The sequence below is a fragment of the Tinamus guttatus genome, unplaced genomic scaffold (genome assembly GCF_059628265.1).
Source record: "Tinamus guttatus ecotype Peru unplaced genomic scaffold, ASM5962826v1 Tinamus_guttatus_pri_ptg001683l, whole genome shotgun sequence".
Lineage (NCBI taxonomy): Eukaryota > Metazoa > Chordata > Aves > Tinamiformes > Tinamidae > Tinamus > Tinamus guttatus.
In genome coordinates this window covers 30,831-51,656 of record NW_028290217.1, presented here as the reverse complement: position 1 = coordinate 51,656, position 20,826 = coordinate 30,831, and the positions used below count along the sequence as shown (strand labels likewise).

At 66.0% G+C, this 20,826-nt stretch overlaps 1 protein-coding gene and 1 long non-coding RNA gene across 2 annotated transcripts in view; both read left to right on the top strand.

Moving 5' to 3' along the window:
- The first annotated feature begins 211 nt into the window (after positions 1 to 211).
- Positions 212 to 6,455, top strand: LOC148590142 (uncharacterized). The gene is made up of 3 exons (XR_015914359.1): positions 212 to 256; positions 5,336 to 5,435; positions 6,383 to 6,455. It is a non-coding gene; the product is annotated as an uncharacterized LOC148590142 (long non-coding RNA).
- An 89-nt stretch (positions 6,456 to 6,544) lies between these two features.
- LOC148590141 (pyruvate carboxylase, mitochondrial-like) overlaps positions 6,545 to 20,826 on the top strand; it is a gene marked incomplete at its 3' end in the record, with an annotated part of 44,881 nt that continues 30,599 nt past the window's right edge. Inside the window, 5 exon segments of the mRNA XM_088539434.1 lie at positions 6,545 to 6,928; positions 11,656 to 11,821; positions 14,540 to 14,643; positions 14,645 to 14,686; positions 19,008 to 19,125. Coding sequence (XP_088395560.1) covers positions 6,545 to 6,928; positions 11,656 to 11,821; positions 14,540 to 14,643; positions 14,645 to 14,686; positions 19,008 to 19,125 — 814 coding nt within the window.

Sequence of the window (20,826 nt, the reverse complement as noted above, 5' to 3'; positions counted from 1 at the left end):
GGCCCCCTCCGTGCCTCCCTCCATTGGCCACCGCCTCGGCCAATCAGCGGGGCCGCGCAAGGATTGGCCGTGACGTACAGCGCCCCTGCCCCGCCCCCCGCCCGCCGTGACGGGCGGGCGCGCCGGCCAATGGCAGCGCGAGGCGGGAGACGGCCGGCCAATGGGGCGGGGCCGAGGGGCGGGGCGGCCCTCGCCCTATAAGGAGGCGGGGGGCGGGGCCAGCGGGCCCGGCGGGGAAGCGGCGGCGCCGGGAACGGTGAGTGGGGGGGAGGGGGGAACCGGGGGTCACGTGACCCCAACCGGGGCGGCCCCACGTGACCCGCTCGGGAAGGGACCGTCCCCCCCTCCCCATATGGAGCGGCCACGTGACCCGCGCCCCTATAGGGAGCCTTAACCCGCCCCCCCTCCCCCCATGGATCCCCTATGGATCAGGGAGCCCCTATGGGCCCCGGGACCCCCCTATAGGAACCGGAACCCCCCTATAGGCACCGGGACCCCCTTATAGCCCCCGAGACCCCCCCCCTATGGGCACCGGGACCCCCTATAGATAACAGGGGCTTCCTATAGTGACCAGAACCCCCCTATATGGGCCTGGGACCCCCCCCCCATAGGGCTCGGGGCCCCCCTATAGGCACCGGGACCCCCCTATAGGTAACAGCGGCTTCCTATAGGGACCAGAACCCCCCTATAGGGACCAGAACCGCCCTATAGGGACCCAGGACCCCATGTAGAGACCAGGGGCTTCCTGTAGGGACCAGGGCCAGGGACCCCCTATAGGGACCAAAACTCCCCTATATAGGCACAGGGCCCCCCTATATGGGAACGGGACCCCCTTATACGTGTCCAGGAAGCCCTATAGGAACCAGGGGCACCTCTATAGGCTGAGACCGCCTATACGGCCCTATAGGGCGCTGAGGGCCCCTATAGGCCCCGCCCCCGGGCCCCCTATAGGCCCCGCCCCCGGGGCGACCCGGGACCCTATGGGGGGTCTGACCTATGACCTATATGGGGGGGGGGGGCGGACTTTGCCCCCGGCGCCGTCAATGATTGACCGGGGGGGGGGGGGCACTCGAGCGAGGGGACACTCGGGTGAGGGGACACTCGAACAAGGGGACACTCGAACAAGGGGACACTCGTGCAAGGCAGGTGCTGGTGCGGGGGGGTCCTCGTGCAAAGGGGGGGGCGCGTGTGCAAGGAGGGGGGCGCGTGTGCAAGGGGACATTGGTGCAAGGGGGGTCCCGTGCGGGGGAGGGCACGTGTGCAAGGGGGGGGCGCGTGTGCAAGGGGTGCACGTGTGCAAGGGGGGGGACGCGTGTGCAAGGGAGGTGCGTGTGCAAGGGGGGGTCACATGTGCAAGGGGACATTTGTACAAGGAGGGCCCTTGTGCAAGGGGGGCGCGTGTGCAAGGGGACATTGGTGCAAGGGGGGTCCCGTGGGGGGGGCCCGTGTGCAAGGGGACATTTGTGCAAGGGGGTGCGCGTGCAAGGGGGGGCCTTGTGCAAAGGGGGGCGCGTGTGCAAAGGGACACATGTGCAAGGGGGAGCACATGTGCAAGGGGGGGCGCGTGTGCAAGGGGACATTTGTACAAGGAGGGCCCTTGTGCAAAGGGGGGGGCGCGTGTGCAAGGGGACATTGGTGCAAGGGGGGGGCGCGTGTGCAAGGGGATATTTGCGCAGGGGGGCCTCGTGCAAAGGGGGGCGCGTGTGCAAAGGGACATTTGTGCAAGGGGGACCCTTGTGCAAGGGGGGTCACGTGTGTATGGGGACATTGGTGCAAGGGGGCGCATGTGCAAGGGGATATTTGTGCGGGGGGGCCCTCGTGCAAGGGGGGGACACGTGTGCAAGGGGGCACGTGTGCAAGGGGGGGCGCGTGTGCAAGGGGACATTTGTACAGGGGGGGCACGTGTGCAAGGGGGGGCCTCGTGCAAAGGGGGGCGCGTGTGCAAAGGGACACGTGTGCAAGGGGACATTTGTACAGGGGGGGCACGTGTGCAAGGGGGACCCTCGTGCAAAGGGGGTCGCGTGTGCAAGGGGGGGGTCACATGTGCAAGGGGACATTTGTACAAGGAGGGCCCTTGTGCAAGGGGGGGGCACCTGTGCAAGGGGGGCATGTGTGCAAGGGGGGGGACGCGTGTGCGGGGGGGCACGTGTGCAAGGGGGGGCCTTGTGCAAAGGGGGGACACGTGTGCAAGGGGACATTTGTACAGGGGGGGCACGTGTGCAAGGGGGGGCCTCGTGCAAGGGGGGGCGCGTGTGCAAGGGGGGGTCACATGTGCAAGGGGACATTTGTACAAGGAGGGCCCTTGTGCAAGGGGGGTCACGTGTGTAAGGGGACATTGGTGCAAGGGGGGCGCGTGTGCAAGGGGATATTTGTGCGGGGGGGCCCTCGTGCAAGGGGGGCCTCGTGCAAGGGGGGCGCGTGTGCAAGGGGACATTGGTGCAAGGGGGGCCTCGTGCAAGGGGGGCGTGTGCAAGGAGGGGGCCCGTGTGCAAAGGGGGCCTCGTGCAAGGGGGGTAACGTGTGCAAAGGGGGGCACGTGTGCAAGGGGGGACCCTCGTGCAAGGGGGACACGTGTGCAAGGGGGGGGGGGACGATGACGACACGCGCCCCCCCCCATCCCGCCGCCCGCCTGTTAATTAGGAGCCGCCAAAGCCGCTAATTAAATCCCCCTCGTTAATCACCCCCCCCCCGGCGGGGCCTCAATGGCCCCTTTGTGTTGGCGCCAGCTGCGGCCGGGCCCAACTCGCCGCATGTGGCCCGGGGGGGGAGGGGGGACTTGGCCACGGCCGCTGGGGCCGCTCGAAAGGGCAAAGGGGGAGGGGGGGGAGCGGGGGCGGCAGGTGGCACCGCGCGGGCGGCTCTTAGGAGCTTTACGGTACCCCGCGATTGGGGGGGGGGTTTACGGTGAAAGCCGGGGCGGCTCTTAGGTGCGTTACGGTAGCCCCCCTCCAATAGGGGGCTTGCGCGGGGGGGTGGGAGGGGGCTCTTAGGAGCTTTACGGTAGCCCCGCGGTTGGGGGGGGTTTACGGTGAAAGCGGGGGCGGCTCTTAGGTGCGTTACGGTAGCCCCCCTCCAATAGGGGGCTTGCACGGGGGGGGAGGGGGAGGCGGCTCTTAGGCGCTTTACGGTACCCCGCGATTGGGGGGGATTTACGGTGAAATCAGGGGCGGCTCTTAGGTGCGTTATGGTAGCCCCCCACCAAATAGGGGGGTTTGTACGATGCGGGGGGCGGCGGCTCTTAGGTGTGTTACGGTAGTCCCCCCCCAATAGGGAGCTTGCGGGGGGGGGGAGGCGGCTCTTAGGTGTCTTATGGTAGCCCCCAAAATGGCTGGGGGGGGATATACAATGCCTTGCCGCTGGGGGGGGGTGGCGGCTCTTAGGTGCGCTACGGTAGCCCTCCCCAAATAGGGGGCCTTGCACGGAGTGGGTGGCTATAAGGTGTGTTACGGTAGCCCCCAAAATGGTTGGGGGAGGGACGGCTCTTAGGTGCCCTACGGTCCCCCGCCCCAGAGAGAGGAATTTGCCTAGGGGTCTTTCTTAGGTGCATTATGGTATTGGGGGACTCTTAGGTGCATTACAGTAGCGGGGGGGCGCACTATGGGGTGATGGGGCTTCTCTTGGGCACAATACGGTAGTGGGGAGCAGGGGGGTGGCCCTTAGGGGCACAGTACAGTCATGGGGGGGGCCACAGGGCGGCTCTTAGGGTCACTACGGTAGCAGGTTTCGGGGGTCTCTTAGGCTCAATACGGTAGGGGGGGTCATGGGGGTCTCCCTTATGGTAACGGATTCAGGGGTCTCTTTTAGGCTCATTACGGTATCAGCTTTCGGGGGTCCGTCCTGGTGTCGCTACGGTAGTGGGGTTCGGGGTCGTCTCTTAGGATCACTACGGTAGTGAGGTTGGGGGGGGTCTCTTAGGCTCAATACGGTAGGGGGTTTCCAGGGTCTCTCTTACGGTATCAGGTTGCGGGGTTCTCTCTTGGGCTCATTACGGTAATGGGGTTCCGGGGGGTCTCTCTTAGGAGCTCTACGGTAGCAGGGCTCGGGGCGGTCTCTTAGGGTCTCTACGGTAGTGGGGGTCATGGGGGTCTCCCTTATGTCAATGGCTTCAGGGTTCTATTTTAGGCTCATTATGGTAATGGGGTTCAGGGGGGTCTCTCTTAGGAGCTCTACAGTAACAGCGTTCAATGGGTTCTTTTAGGATCACTACGGTAGAGGAGGTTCGGGGGGGTCTCTTCAGGTCACTGTGGTAGTGGGGGTTCAGGGGGGTCTCTTAGGATCACTACGGTAGCAGGGTTCCGTGGGTTCTCTTAGGGTCACTACGGTAGTGGGGTTCGGGGAGGGTCTCTCAGGGTCACTACGGTAGAGGAGATTCAGGGGGGTCTCTTAGTGTCACTACGGTAGAGGAGGTTCGGGGGGTCTCTTAGTGTCACTACGGTAGTGGGGTTCGAGGGGTCTCTTAGGCTCATTATAGTAGCGGGGCTCAGGGGGTCTCTTAGGCTCATTACGGTATTGGGGTTCAGGGGTGTCTCTTAGGGTCACTACAGTAGAGGAGGTTCAGGGGGGTATCTTAGCGTCACTACGGTAGCAGGGGTTCAGGGGGGTCTCTTAGGCTCGTTACAGTAGCGGGGCTCAGAGGGGTCTCTTAGGCTCATTACGGTATTGGGGTTTGGGGGGTCTCTTAGGGTCACTACGGTAGCAGGGTTCCGTGGGTTCTCTTAGGGTCACTACGGTAGTGGGGTTCGGGAGGAGTCTCTCAGGATCACTACGGTAGCAGGGGTTCAGGGGGGTCTCTTAGGCTCATTACGGTATTGGGGTTTGGGGGGTCTCTTAGGGTCACTACGGTAGTGGGGTTTGGGGGGGTCTCTTAGGGTCACTACAGTAGTGGGATTCGGGGGGGCAGTCTCTTAGGCTCATTACGGTAGCGGCGCTCAGGGGTCTCCCTTACAGTAATGGGCTCGGGGCCTCTCTTAGGCTCATTACGGTAGCGGGGGGGGGGGGGTTGTCTCCGCTGTCGTGTCCCCGGCCACGTCCCGGGTCAGGGGTCACCCGGGTCAGGGGTCACCGGGTCAGGGGCCGCCCGGACGCCGGGGCCCTCCAGCCTTGGGCGGGAGGGGGGGGGGGGAGGGGAGGGAGCCGGGGGGGCGGAGCCCCGGGGGGGCGGGGCTTCTCCCCGGCCTCCGGGGGGGGGAGGGGGCGGCACTGGGGGGCGGGGTCTGGTGGGGGGGAGGGGACATGGGGGGACACGCCGGGGGGGAGGCGACGGGGGTTGGGGGCGGGGCTCTGGGGGTTGGGGGCGGGGCTCCCGGCGCTGACCCCGCCCCCTCCCCCCCCCCAGATGTGGCAGCTCTGGCTCCGCCGGGGGGGCCGGGCCCTGCGGGGGGGGGCCCGGGGCGTCGCCCACCGGCCCATCCAGAAGCTGCTGGTGGCCAATCGGGGTGAGTGACCCCCGCGTGACCCCCGTGTGACCCCCGTGTGACCCCCGTGACCCCCGACCCCTGTGTGACCCCTGCATGACCCCCCCCGTGAATCCTGTGGCCCCCCCATGTGACCCCTGCATGACCCCTGTGACCCCCCGCGACCCCCGTGTGATCCCCCGCAACCCCATGTGACCCCCGTGTGACCCCGTGACCCCCCGCGACCCCATGTGACCCTCGTGTGACCCCTGCGTGACCATGTGACCCCCCCGCGACCCCCCATGACCCCCCACGACCCTGTGTGACCCCCATGTGACCCCGTGACCCCCACAACCCCGTGTGACCCCTCCATGACCCCCATAACCCCCCTGTGACCCCCCATGACCTCGTGACCCCCCCATGACCCCCCCGGGTCTCCCTGTGTCTCCCCCCGGGGGCCCCCCCATGTCCCCAACTGCCCTGAATGCCCCGGATGTCCCCAACACCCCCCAGTGTCCCCATTGTCCCCAATGTCCCCAATGTCCCTCCATGTGTTCCCAATGTCCCCAATAACCCGAATAACCCCAATGTCCCCATGTCCCCCCAATGTCCCCATTGTCCCCAATGTCCCCAATGTCCCAATAACCCCAATGTACCCAATGTCCCCATGTCCCCATTGTCCCCATGTCCCAATGTCCCCAATGTCCCTCATTGTCCCAATGTCCACAATGTCCCCAATAACCCCAATGTCCCTCATTATCCCAATGTCCCCAATGTCCCCAATGTCCCCAATAACCCCAATGTCCCCAATGTCCCTCATTGTCCCCAATGTCCCAATGTCCCCAATGTCCCCAATGTCCCCATTGTCCCCAATGTCCCCAATGTCCCAATAACCCCAATGTCCCTCATTGTCCCAATGTCCCCAATGTCCCTCATTGTCCCAATGTCCCCAATGTCCCCAATGTCCCCATTGTCCCCAATGTCCCCAGGGGAGATCGCGGTGCGGGTGTTCCGGGCCTGCACGGAGCTGGGGATCCGCACGGTGGCCGTGTACTCCGAGCAGGACACGGCCCAGCTCCATGTCCCCAATGTCCCCAATGTCCCCAATGTCCCTCATTGTCCCCAATGTCCCCATTGTCCCCAATGTCCCCATGTCCCCAGGGGAGATCGCGGTGCGGGTGTTCCGGGCCTGCACGGAGCTGGGGATCCGCACGGTGGCCGTGTACTCCAAGCAGGACACGGCCCAGCTCCATGTCCCCAATGTCCCCAACGTCCCTCATTATCCCAATAACCCCAATAACCCCAATGTCCCCAATAACCCCAATGTCCCCATTGTCCCAATGTCCCCAGGGGAGATCGCGGTGCGGGTGTTCCGGGCCTGCACGGAGCTGGGGATCCGCACGGTGGCCGTGTACTCCGAGCAGGACACGGCCCAGCTCCATCGCCAGAAGGCCGACGAGGCCTACGTGGTCGGCCGGGGGCTGCCGCCCGTCCAGGCCTATCTGCACGTGCCCGACCTGCTGCGCGTGGCCAGGGTGAGCGCGGGGACGTGGGGGGACGTGGGGGGACGTGGGGACATCAGGGACACCGGGGGGACAGGGGACACTGGGGACATCAGGGAGACTGGGGACATTGGGGGGACCGGGGGGACCGGGGCCTTCCCATGGGCCGGGGCCTTCCCAACACTGGGGCCTTCCTGGGGACAGGGACACGGGGACACCAGGGACACCGGGGACATCAGGGACACCGAGGGGACAGGGGACACCGGGGACATCAGGGACACCGGGGGGACCGGGGACACTGGGGACACTGGGGACACCGGGGACACCGGGGCCTTCCCATGGGCCGGGGCCTTCCCAACACTGGGGCCTTCCTGGGGACAGGGACACGGGGACACCGGGGGGACAGGGGACACCGGGGACATCAGGGACACCGGGGGGATGGGGACACTGGGACATCAGGGACACTGGGGACACTGGGGACATCAGGGCCTTCCCAACACTGGGGCCTTCCCATGGGCCGGGGCCTTCCCGACACTGGGGCCTTCCCAACACTTCCTGGGCACCAGAGCCTTCCCGGGGACAGGGACACGGGGACACCGGGGGGACAGGGGACACCGGGGACATCGGGGAGACTGGGGACATCAGGGACACCGGGGCCTTCCCAACACTGGGGTCTTCCCAACACTTCCCGGGCACCAGGGCTTCCCGGGGACAGGGACACGGGGACACCGGGGGGACAGAGGACACCGGGGACATCAGGGAGACTGGGGACATTGGGGACACCGGGGAGACCGGGGCCTTCCCATGGGCCGGGGCCTTCCCAACACTGAGGCCTACCCAACACTGGGGCCTTCCCAGCACTTTCCAGGCACCGGGGCCTTCCCGGGGACAGGGACATGGGGACACCGGGGCACAGGGACACCAGGGACATCAGGGACACCGGGGGACAGGAGACACTGGGGACATCAGGGAGACTGGGGACACCGGGGCCTTCCCAACACTGGGGCCTTCCCAACACTTCCTGGGCACCGGGGACACTGGGGACACCAGGGGGACGGGGGACACCGGGGGGGACAGGGGACACTGGGGACATTGGGGAGACTAGGGACATCAGGGACACCGGGGCCTTCCCAACACTGGAGCCTTCCCAACACTTCCTGGGCACCGGGGACACTGGGGACACCAGGGGGACGGGGGACAGGGGACACCGGGGACACCGGGGGGACATTGGGGACACCAGGGGGGACAGGGGACACTGGGGACACCGGGGCCTTCCCAACACTGGGGCCTTCCTGGGCCCTTCTGGGGACACCAGGGCCTTCCTGGGACACCAGGGCCTTCCTGGGACACTGGGGCCTTCCTGGGGATGGGCACATGGGGACACCAGGGACACCGGGGACATCAGGGACACGGGGGGACAGGAGACACTGGGGACATCAGGGACACTGGGGACACTGGGGACACCGGGGCCTTCCCAACACTGGGGCCTTCCCAACACTTCCTGGGCACCGGGGACACTGGGGACACCAGGGGGACAGGGGACACCAGGGTGACCGGGGGGACAGGGGACACTGGGGACACCGGGGCCTTCCCAACACTGGGGCCTTCCTGGGGCCTTCTGGGGACACCAGGGCCTTCCTGGGACACCAGGGCCCTTTCTGGGACACTGGGGCCTTCCTGGGGATGGGCACATGGGGACACCGGGGGGGGGGGGGGGGGGGGGGGGGGGGGGGGGGGGGGGGGGGGGGGGGGGGGGGGGGGGGGGGGGGGGGGGGGGGGGGGGGGGGGGGGGGGGGGGGGGGGGGGGGGGGGGAGGGGGGGGGGGGGGGGGGGGGGAGGGGGGGGGGGGGGGGGGGGGGGGGGGGGGGGGGGGGGGGGGGGGGGGGGGGGGGGGGGGGGGGGGGGGGGGGGGGACAGGGGGGGACATCAGGGACACCAGGGGGACCGGGGAGACTGGGGACATTGGGGACACCGGGGCCTTCCCATGGGCCGGGGCCTTCCCAACACTGGGGCCTTCCCAACACTGGGGCCTTCCCAGCACTTTCCAGGCACCGGGGCCTTCCGGGGACGGACACAGGGACACCAGGGACACCGGGGGGACAGGGGACACTGGGGACATCAGGGACACTGGGGACACTGGGGACACCGGGGCCTTCCCAACACTGGGGCCTTCCCAACACTTCCTGGGCACCGGGGACACTGGGGACACCAGGCGGACAGGGGACACTGGGGGGACATCAGGGACACCAGGGGGGACATCAGGGACACCGGGGGGGACAGGGGACACCAGGGAGACCAGGGGGACAGGGGACACTGGAGACACCGGGGCCTTCCCAACACTGGGGCCTTCCTGGGGCCTTCTGGGGACACCAGGGCCCTTTCTGGGACACTGGGGCCTTCCTGGGGATGGGCACATGGGGACACTGGGGGGACAGGGGACACTGGGGACATCAGGGACACTGGGGACACCGGGGACACCGGGGCCTTCCCAACACTGGGGCCTTCCCAACACTTCCTGAGCACTGGGGCCTTCCCGGGGATGGGGACACGGGGACACCGGGGGGACAGGATGGGGACACTGGGAGGACGGGGACGTGGGGACACCGGGGCCTTCCCAGGGACGGAGCCTTCCAGGGACGCCGGGGCCTTCCCAGGCACCAGGGCCCTTCCCAACACCGGGGCCTTCCGGGGACGCCGGGGCCTTCCCGGGAATGGGGCCTTCCAGGGACACTGGGGCCTTCCAGGGACACCGGGGCCCTTTCAGGGGCGTCAAGGCCTTCCCGGGAATGTGACTTCCGGGAATGGGGCCTTCCCGGGAATGGGGCCTTCTGGGGGACACCAGGGCCTTCCCGGGCACCAGGGCCCTTCCCAACACCGGGGCCTTCCCGGGAATGGGGCCTTCCCGGGAATGGGGCCTTCTGGGGACACCGGGGCCTTCTGGGGACACCAGGGCCTTCCCGGGCACCAGGGCCCTTCCCAACACCGGAGCATTCCCGAGGATGGGGCCTTCCCAGGGACCGGGCCCTTCCTGGACATCGGGGCCTTCCGGGGACACTGGGGACACCCGGGGACACCGGGGACGGGCATTCCCAACACCGGGACCTTCCGGGGACACTGGGGCCCTTTCTGGAACACCGGGGCCTTCCCTGGGACACCAGGGGTCTTATGGGAACACCGGGGCCTTCCCGGGAATGGGGCCTTCCGGGGATGGAACTTCTCAGGGATCGGGGCCTTCCCAGGGCCTTCCCGGGCACCTGGGCCCTTTCCTGGACACTTGGGCCCTTGTGGGACGGAATTCCCAGACTCCGGGTCCCTTTCCCGAATCCCGGGGCCCCTTTCCTGGCCACTCGGCCCCTTGTTGGAGGGAATTCCAGGACTCCAGGGCCCCTTTCCCGGACTCCAGGAGCCCTTTCCCAGACTCCAGGGTCCCTTTCCCAGACTCCGGGGCCCTATCCCAGACCTTCAGGCCCCTTTCCCGGACATTTGGCCCCTTGTAGGAGGGAATTCCCAGACTCCAGGTCCCTTTCCTGGACTCCAGGGCCCTTTCCTGACCACTTGGACCCGTGTGGGAGGGAATTCCTGGACTCCAAGACCCTTTTCCCAGATGCTGGGGCCCCTTCCCGGATGCCAGGGCCCCTTTCCCGGACATTTGGGCCCCTTTCCCGGCCGCTCGCCCCCTTGCGGGACGGAATTCCCAGCCTCCGGATCCCTTTTCCTGGACTCCAGGAGCCCTTTCCCAGACTCCAGGGTCCCTTTCCCAGACTCTGGGGCCCTATCCCAGACATTCAGGCCCCTTTCCCGGCCACTCAGCCCCTCGTGGGAGGGAATTCCCAGACTCCGGAGCCCCTTTCCCGGACACCTGGGCCCTTCCCTGGACTCCGAGGCCCCTTTCCCGGATGCCGGGGCCCCTATCCCGGGCATTTGGGCCCCTTTCCCAGCCACTCGGCCCTTGTGGGATGGAATTCCCAGACTCCGGATCCCTTTTCCCAAACTCCAGGACCGCTTTCCCAGACTCCAGGGTCCCTTTCCCGGACTCTGGGGCCCTATCCCAGACATTCAGGCCCCTTTCCCGGACATTTGGCCCCTTGTAGGAGGGAATTCCCAGACTCCAGGTCCCTTTCCTGGACTCCAGGGCCCTTTCCTGACCACTTGGACCCGTGTGGGAGGGAATTCCTGGACTCCAAGACCCCTTTCCCAGATGCTGGGGCCCCTTCCCGGATGCCGGGGCCCCTATCCCGGGCATTTGGGCCCCTTTCCCAGCCACTCGCCCCCTTGCGGGAAGGAATTCCCAGACTCCGGATCCCTTTTCCCGAACTCCAGGAGCCCTTTCCCAGACTCCAGGGTCCCTTTCCCAGACTCCGGGGCCCTATCCCAGACATTCAGGCCCCTTTCCCGGCCACTCGGCCCCTTGTGGGAGGGAATTCCCAGACTCCGGAGCCCCTTTCCCGGACACCTGGGCCCTTCCCTGGACTCCAGGGCCCCTTTCCCGGATGCCGGGGCCCCTATCCCGGACATTTGGGCCCCTATCCCAGCCACTCGCCCCCTTGCGGGACGGAATTCCCAGCCTCCGGATCCCTTTTCCTGGACTCCAGGACCCCTTTCCCAGACTCCAGGGTCCCTTTCCCGGACTCTGGGGCCCCTATCCCAGACATTCAGGGCCCCTTTCCCGGCCACTCGACCCCTTGTGGGGCAGAATTCCCAGCCTCCGGCTCCCTTTTCCCAGATTCCGCCTCCCCTCATTCCCGGTTTTCCCCCCGCAGGAGAGCGGCGCCGACGCCGTCCATCCCGGCTACGGATTCCTGTCGGAGCGCGCGGATTTCGCGGAGGCCGTGGGGGCCGCCGGCCTCCGGTTCGTGGGGCCTCCCCCGGCCGTGGTGCGCGCCATGGGGGACAAGGTGCAGGCGCGGCGCCTGGCGCAGGAGGCCGGTATGGATCCCATAGGGTCTATAGGGGATCTATAGGGGTCTATAGGGCTCTATAAGAGTCTATAGGGGTCTATAGGGGTCTATGGGGTGTGGGGGGGTTCCATGGGGCGGGCTTTGGGGCCGTGGTGCGCGCCATGGGGGACAAGGTGCAGGCGCGGCGCCTGGCGCAGGAGGCCGGTATGGATCCCATAGGGTCTATAGGGGATTCTATAGGGGTCTATAGGGCTCTATAGGAGTCTATGGGGGTCTCTGGGGTGTGTATGGGGCGTGGGGGCGTTCTATGGGGCGGGCTATGGGGGACAAGGTGCAGGCGCGGCGCCTGGCGCAGGAGGCCGGTATGGATCCTATAGGGTCTATAGGGGTCTATAGGGGTCTATGGGGTGTGTATGGGGCGTGGGGGGGTTCTATGGGGCGGGCTATGGGGCCGTGGTGCGCGCCATGGGGGACAAGGTGCAGGCGCGGCGCCTGGCGCAGGAGACCGGTATGGATCCCATAGGGTCTATAGGGCTCTATAGGGGTCTATAGGGGTCTATGGGGGGTGTATGGGGTGTGTATGGGGTGTGGGGGGGTTCTATGGGGCGGGCTATGGGCCGGGGCTATATGGCCCGGGGTCCCATAGGGCTGTATAGGAGTCTATGGGTGTCTGTAGGGCTCTATAGGGCTCTATAGGGTGTCAGTGGGGTGTGGGGAGGTGCTATGCAGTGGGAGATGGGGGGTTATGGATGGGGATGGGGCTTTATGGGGTCTGTGGGTGTTCCGGGGGGGTCGGGGGCGGTTCTATATGGTTTTATAGGGTTCTATAGAGTTCTATAGGTGTCTATATGTCCCTTTCCCCCCCCAGGGCTCCCCGTGGTGCCCGGGACCCCCGCGGGGCTCTGAGGGCTCTATGGGGTCTGTGGGCGTTACGGGGTGTTGGGGGCGGTTCTATAGGTGTCTATAGGTGCCTATAGGGTTCTATATGTCCCTGTCGCCCCAGGGCTCCCCGTGGTGCCCGGGACCCCCGCGGGGCTCTGGGGGCTCCATGGGGTCTGTGGGTGTTCCGGGGGGTCGGGGGCAGTTCTATAGGTGTCTATAGGTGTCTATAGGGTCCTATAGGGTCCTCTAGGTCCCGTTCGCCCCCAGGGGTCTGTGGGTGTTCTGGGGGGTTGGAGGCGGGTCTATAGGGTCTATATGTGTCTATAGGTGCCTATAGGGTTCTATATGTCCCTGTCGCCCCCAGGGCTCCCCGTGGTGCCTGGGACCCCCGCGGGGCTCTGGGGCTCTATGGGGTCTGTGGGCGTTATGGGGTGTTGGGGGTGGTTCTATAGAGTCTATAAATATCTATAGGTGTCTATAGGTGCCTATAGGGTTCTATATGTCTCTCCCGGCCCCAGGGCTCCCCGTGGTGCCCGGCAACCCCGCAGGGCTCTGGGGGCTCTATGGGGTCTGTCGGTGTTCCGGGAGGTCGGGGGCGGTTCTATAGGTGTCTATAGGTGTCTATAGGGTCCTATAGGGTCCTATAGGTCCCGTTCGCCCCCAGGGGTCTGTGGGTGTTCTAGGGGTTGGAGGCGGGTCTATAGGGTTCTATAGGTGTCTATAGGTGTCTATAGGGTTCTATATGTCCGTGTCGCCCCCAGGGCTCCCCGTGGTGCCCGGGACCCCCGCAGGGCTCTGGGGGCTCTATGGGGTCTGTGGGTGTTCCGAGGGGTTGGGGGCAGTTCTATAGGTGTCTATAGGCGTCTATAGGGTCCTATAGGTCCCGTTCGCCCCCAGGGGTCTGTGGGTGTTCTGGGGGGTTGGAGGCGGGTCTATAGGGTCTATATGTGTCTATAGGTGTCTATAGGGTTCTATACGTCCCTCCTGCCCCCAGGGCTCCCCGTGGTACCCGGGACCCCTGCGGGGCTCTGAGGGCTCTATGGGGTCTGTGGGTGTTCTGGGGGTTTGGAGGCGGGTCTATAGGGTCTATAGGTGTCTATAGGTGTCTATAGGGTTCTATATGTCCCTGTCGCCCCCAGGGCTTCCCGTGGTGCCCGGGACCCCCGCGGGGCTCTGGGGGCTCTATGGGGTCTGTGGGTGTTCTGGGGGGTTGGAGGCGGGTCTATAGGGTCTATATGTGTCTATAGGGTCTATAGGTGTCTATAGGGTTCTATACGTCCCTCCCGCCCCCAGGGCTGCCCGTGGTGCCCGGCACCCCCGTGGGGCTCTGGGGGCTCTATGGGGTCTGTGGGTGCTCTGGGGGGTTCGAGGCGGGTCTATAGGGTCTATATGTGTCTATAGGGTCTATAGGTGTCTATAGGGTTCTATACGTCCCTCCCGCCCCCAGGGCTCCCTGTGGTGCCCGGGACCCCTGCGGGGCTCTGAGGGCTCTATGGGGTCTGTGGGTGTTCTGGGGGTTTGGAGGCGGGTCTATAGGGTCTATAGGTGTCTATAGGTGTCTATAGGGTTCTATACGTCCCTCCCGCCCCCAGGGCTTCCCGTGGTGCCCGGGACCCCCGTGGGGCTCTGGGGGCTCTATGGGGTCTGTGGGCGTTATGGGGTGTTGGGGGCGGTTCTATAGGTGTCTATAGGTGCCTATAGGGTTCTATACGTCTGTGTCGCCCCCAGGGCTCCCCGTGGTGCCCGGGACCCCCGCAGGGCTCTGGGGGCTCTATGGGGTCTGTGGGTGTTCCGGGGGGTCGGGGGCGGTTCTATAGGTGTCTATAGGTGTCTATAGGGTTCTATACGTCCGTGTCGCCCCCAGGGCTCCCCGTGGTGCCCGGGACCCCGTCCCCCGTGTCCGACCTGGCCGAAGCCGCCGCCTTCGCGGCCGCCGCCGGATTCCCGGTGATCCTGAAGGCGGCGCACGGGGGGGGGCGGCCGCGGGATGCGCGTGGTGCGGGGGGAGCAGGTGAGCCCTATGGAGCCCCTATGGAGCCCCTATGGGAACCCCCTATGGGAACCCCCCTATGGAACCCCCTATGGGAACCCCCCTATGGAACCCCCCTATGGAACCCCCCTATGGAACCCCTATGGGACCCCCTATGGAACCCCCTATGGAACCCCCCTATGGAACTCCCCTATGGAACCCCTATGGGAACCCCCCTATGGAACCCCCTGAGGGAGCCCCCCATGGATCCCCTATGGGAACCCTCCTATGGAACCCCCTGAGGGAGCCCCCCATGGAGCCCCTATGGAACCCCCTATGGAACTTCCCTATGGGAACCCCCCTATGGAGCCCCTATGGAACCCCTATGGGAACCCCCCTATGGAGCCCCTATGGGAACCCCCTATGGGAACCCCCCTATGGAGCCCCTATGGAACCCCTATGGGAACCCCCCTATGGGAACCCCCCTATGGAACCCCTATGGAACTTCCCTATGGGAACCCCCCTCTGGGAACCCCCCTATGGAGCCCCTATGGAATCCCTATGGAACCCCCTATGGAACCCCCCTATGGAACCCCCTATGGAGCCCCTATGGGAACCCCCTATGGGAACCCCCCTATGGAACCCCCTATGGAACCCCCCTATGGAACTCCCTATGGAACCCCTATGGGAACCCCCGTATGGAACCCCCTGAGGGAGCCCCCCATGGATCTCCTATGGGAACCCCCCTATGGAACCCCTATGGAACCCCTATGGGAACCCCCCTATGGAGCCCCCCTATGGAACCCCCCTATGGAACCCCTATGGGAACCCCCCTATGGAACCCCCTATGGAACCCCCTATGGGAACCCCCCTATGGAATCCCCTATGGAACTTCCCTATGGAACCCCCTATGGAACCCCCCTATGGAACCCCCTATGAAACCCCCCTATGGAACCCCTATGGGAACCCCCTATGGGAACCCCCCTATGGAACCCCCTATGGAACCCCTATGGGAACCCCCCATGGATCCCCTATGGGAACCCCCCTATGGAACCCCCTATGGAACCCCTATGGAACCCCCCTATGGAGCCCCTATGGAACTTCCCTATGGAACCCCCTATGGGAACCCCCCTATGGAACCCCCTATGGAACCCCCCTATGGAACTTCCCTATGGAGCCCCTATGGAACCCCTATGGAACCCCCTGAGGGAGCCCCCCATGGATCCCCTATGGGAACCCCCCTATGGAGCCCCTATGGGAACCCCCCTATGGGAACCCCCCTATGGGAACCCCCCTATGGAACCCCTATGGAACCCCCTATGGAACCCCTATGGGAACCCCCCTATGGAACCCCCTATGGAACCCCCCTATGGAGCCCCTATGGAGCCCCTATGGGAACCCCCTTTGGGAACCCCCCTATGGAGCCCCTATGGAACCCCCTATGGAACCCCCTATGGGAACCCCCCTATGGAGCCCCTATGGGAACCCCTATGGGAACCCCCCTATGGAACCCCCTATGGAACCCCTATGGGAACCCCGCTATGGAACCCCCTATGGAACCCCCCTATGGAACCCCCCTATGGAACCCCTATGGGACCCTCTATGGAACCCCCTATGGAACCCCCCTATGGAACTCCCCTATGGAACCCCTATGGGAACCCCCCTATGGAACCCCCTGAGGGAGCCCCCCATGGATCCCCTATGGGAACCCCCCTATGGAACCCCTATGGAACCCCTATGGGAACCCCCCTATGGAGCCCCCCTATGGAACCCCCCTATGGAACCCCCCTATGGGAACCCCCCCTATGGAACCCCCTATGGAACCCCCTATGGAACCCCCCTATAGGAACCCCCCTATGGAACCCCCTGAGGGAGCCCCCCATGGATCCCCTATGGGAACCCCCCTATGGAACCCCCTATGGAACCCCTATGGAACCCCCCTATGGAACCCCTATGGGAACCGCCCTATGGAACCCCCTATGGAACCCCTATGGAACCCCCCTATGGAACCCCTATGGAACCCCTATGGAACCCCCCTATGGAACCCCTATGGGAACCCCCCTATGGAACCCCTATGGAACCCCCTATGGAACCCCTATGGGAACCCCCCTATGGAACCCTCTATGGGAACCCCCCTATGGATCCCCTATGGAGCCCCTATGGAACCCCTATGGGAACCCCCCTATGGAACCCCCTATGGAATCCCTATGGAATCCCCCTGTAGAGCCCCTATGGGAGCCCCTCACGGAACCCCTTAGGGGATCCCTATGGGAACCCGCTATGGAACCCCCTATGGAACCCCCCTATGGCAACCCTATCGAATCCTCCTATAGAGCCCCTACGGGAACCCTATGGGAACCCCCTGCGGGAGCCCACATGGAACCCCTTATGGGAGCCCTATGGGAACCCCCCTATGGAACCCCCTATGGAACCTCCCGTGGGAGCCCTATGGAATCCCTCTATAGAGCCCCTATGGGAACCCACATGGAACCCCTTATGGGAGCTCTATGGAACCCCCCATGGGAACCCTATGGAATCCCCCCTATGGGAGCCCTATGGGAACCCCCTATGGGAGTCCCCCATGGAACCCCTTATAGGAGCCCTATGGGAACCCTATGGAATCCCTCTATAGAGCCCCTATGGGAGCCCCTCATGGAACCCCCTATGGGAGCCCTATGGGAACCCTCTATGGAACTCCCCCTATAGGAGCCCTATGGGAGCCCCCTTATGGAACCCCCTATAAAACCCCCATGGGACCCCCTATGGGCACCCCCCCAAGTGAGCCTTATGAGATCCCCTATGGGACCCCCCCCCCAGAACCCTATAGGAACCCCCTATAGAATCCCCGATGGGACCCTCCCCATTGAACCCTATAGGAACTCCCTATAGAATTCCCTATGGGACCCACCCCCCCCGGAACCCTGTAGGAACCCCCTATGGGACTCTCTCCATGGGACCCTATAGGAACCCCCTATAGAATCCCCTATGGGACCTCCCAACACCCCCCAATGGGGACCCCCCCCCCCCAAGACCTTCCCCCCATGGGACCCCCTCAGCCCCCAGGGAGGGCCCAGGCGTCCGGGCGGGGGAATCCCGGGAATCCCATGAGGGGGGGAATTCCTGGGAATCCCACGGGGGGGTCCCGGCGTCCGGGCGAGGGGCCTCGGCGTCCGGGCGGGGGGATCCTGGGAATCCCATGGGGGGAGGGAGAATTCCCAGGAATCCCACCGAGGGGGGGCCCAAGCGTCCGGGTGAGGGGACCCTGGGAATCCCATGGGGGGGGGGAGAATTCCTGGGAATCCCATAGAGGGGGGCCCAGGCGTCCAGGCGAGGGGACCCTGGGAATCCCATGGGGGGGGAGAATTCCTGGGAATCCCATGGCGGGGGGGCCCAGGCGTCCAGGCAGGGGAATCCCATGGGGAGGGGGGGAATTCCCAGGAATCCCATGGGAGGGCCCCGGCGTCCGGGTGAGGGGACCCTGGGAATCCCATGGGGGGGGGAGAATTCCCGGGAATCCCACGGAGGGGGGGCCCAGGCGTCCGGGCGAGGGGATCCTGGGAATCCCATGGGGAGGGGGGGAATTCCCGGGAATCCCATGGGAGGGCCCCGGCGTCCGGGCAGGGGGATCCTGGGAATCCCATGGGGGGGGGAATTCCCGGGAATCCCATGGGGAGGGAGGGAATTCCCGGGAATCCCAAGGGGGGGCCCCGGCGTCCGGATGAGGGGCCCAGGCGTCCGGGCGGGGGGATCCCGGGAATCCCATGGGGGGGGGAATTCCCGGGAATCCCATGGAGCGGGGGCCCAGGTGTCCGGGCGAGCGGATCCTGGGAATCCCATGGTGGGGGGAATTCCCGGGAATCCCATGGGGGGGGCCCAGGCGTCCGGGCGGGGGGATCCTGGGAATCCCATGGCGGGGGTGGAATTCCCGGGAATCCCATGGCGGGGGGGCCCAGGCGTCCAGGCAGGGGAATCCCATGGGGAGGGGGGGAATTCCCAGGAATCCCATGGGAGGGCCCCGGCGTCCGGGTGAGGGGACCCTGGGAATCCCATGGTGGGGGGGAGAATTCCTGGGAATCCCATGGGGGGGCCCAGGCGTCCGGGCGAGGGGACCCTGGGAATCCCATGGGGGGGGGGAGAATTCCCGGGAATCCCACCGAGGGGGGGCCCCGGCGTCCGGGCAGGGGGATCCTGGGAATCCCATGGGGGGGGAGAATTCCCGGGAATCCCACCGAGGGGGGGCCCCGGCGTCCGGGCAGGGGGACCCTGGGAATCCCATGGGGGGGGGGGGAATTCCCGGGAATCCCATGGAGGGGGGCCCCGGCGTCCGGGCAGGGGGATCCTGGGAATCCGGGCGCCTCCGCAGGAACTGGCCGAAAGTTTCTCGCGGGCGTCGTCGGAAGCGGCCGCCGCCTTCGGAGACGGATCCCTGTTCGTGGAGAAGTTCGTGGAGCGGCCGCGGCACATCGAGGTCCAGATCCTGGGTGAGGCTGCGCCCGGACGCCGGGGCCCTTCCCGGACACCTGGGCCCTTCCCGGACACCTGGGACCTTCCCGGACACCTGGGCCCTTCCCGGACGCCGGGGCCCTTCCCGGACACCCGGGCCCTTCCCGGACACCCGGGCCCTTCCCGGATACCTGGGACCTTCCCGGACGCCGGGGCCCTTCCCGGACACCTGGGACCTTCCCGGACGCCGGGGCCCTTCTCGGACACCCGGGCCCTTCCCAGACTCCTGGGACCTTCCCGGATACCTGGGACCTTCCCGGACTCCTGGGCCCTTTTTTGTGTCCCGGTTACCTGGGCCCTTCCCGGATACCTGGGACCTTCCCGGACGCCTGGGACCTTCCCAGTCTCCCGTGTCCTTCCCAGACGCCGGGGCCCTTCCCGGACACCGGGGCCCCTTCCCGGTTACCTGGGCCCTTTCCGGACTCCAGGTCCCCTTTGTGTCCCGGACGCCTGGGCCCTTCCCGGTCTCCCAGGCCCTTCCCGGACGCCCGGGCCCTTTTGGGTCCCTTTGTGTCCTGGTGTCCCGGTCCCCTGGTCCCTTCCTGGTCTCCCGGTCCCTTCCCAGTCTCCCGGTCCCTTCCCGGTCCCTTCCTGGTCCCCGGTCCCTTCCCGGTCTCCCAGGTCCTTCCCGGACCCCTGGGCCCTTTTGGGTCCCTTTGTGTCCCTGTCCCCCGCTCCCTTCCCAGTCTCCCGGTCCCTTCCCGGTCTCCCAGTCCCTTCCCAGTCCCCGATCCCTTCCCAGTGCCCCAGTCCCTCCCGGACACCTGGGCCCTTTTGAGTCCCTTTGTGTCCCTGTCCCCTGGCCCCTTCCTGGTCCCCGGTCCCTCCGGACGGTCCCTTTTCCGTGTCCCCTTGTGTCCCGGTCTCCTGGTCCCTTCCCAGTCTCCCAGTCCCTTCCCGTTCCCGGTCCTTCCCGATGTCCCTTTTCATGTCCCCTTGTGTCCCGCTCCCTTCCCGGTCTCCCGGCCCCTTCCTGGTCCCCAGTCCCTCCGGATGGTCCCTTCCCGTTCCTGGTCCCTTCCCGACGTCCCTTTTCCGTGTCCCCTTGTGTCCCGGTCTCCCGGTCCTTCCCGGTCTCCCAGGCCCTTCCTGGTCCTTTGGCCCCTTCCCGGTCCCCCGGGCTCTTTTGGGTCCCCATGTGTCCCGGTCCCTTCCCAGTCTCCCAGTCCCTTCCCGGTCCCTTCCTGGTCCCCGGTCCCTTCCCAGTCTCCCAGGTCCCTCCCGGACGCCTGGGCCCTTTTGAGTCCCTTTGTGTCCCTGTCCCCCGGTCCCTTCCTGGTCCCCGGTCCCTCCCGGATGGCCCCTTCCCTGTCCCCTGGTCCCTTCCCAGTCTCCCAGTCCCTTCCTGGTCCCTCGGTCCCTTCCCAATGGTCCCTTTTCATGTCCCCTTGTGTCCCGGTCCCCGCTCCCTCCTGGATGCTCCCTTTTCCGTGTCCCCTTGTGTCCCGGTCCCTTCCCGGTCTCTCAGTCCCTTCCTGGTCCCCAGTCCCTCCGGACGGTCCCTTCCCTGTCCCCTGGTCCCTTCCCATTCCCGGTCCTTCCCGATGTCCCTTTTCCATGTCCCCGGTCATTCCCGACGTCCCTTTCCGTGTCCCCTTGTGTCCCACTCCCTTCCCGGTCCCTCCGGACGCTCCCTTCCCATTCCCGGTCCTTCCCGATGTCCCTTTTCCATGTCCCCG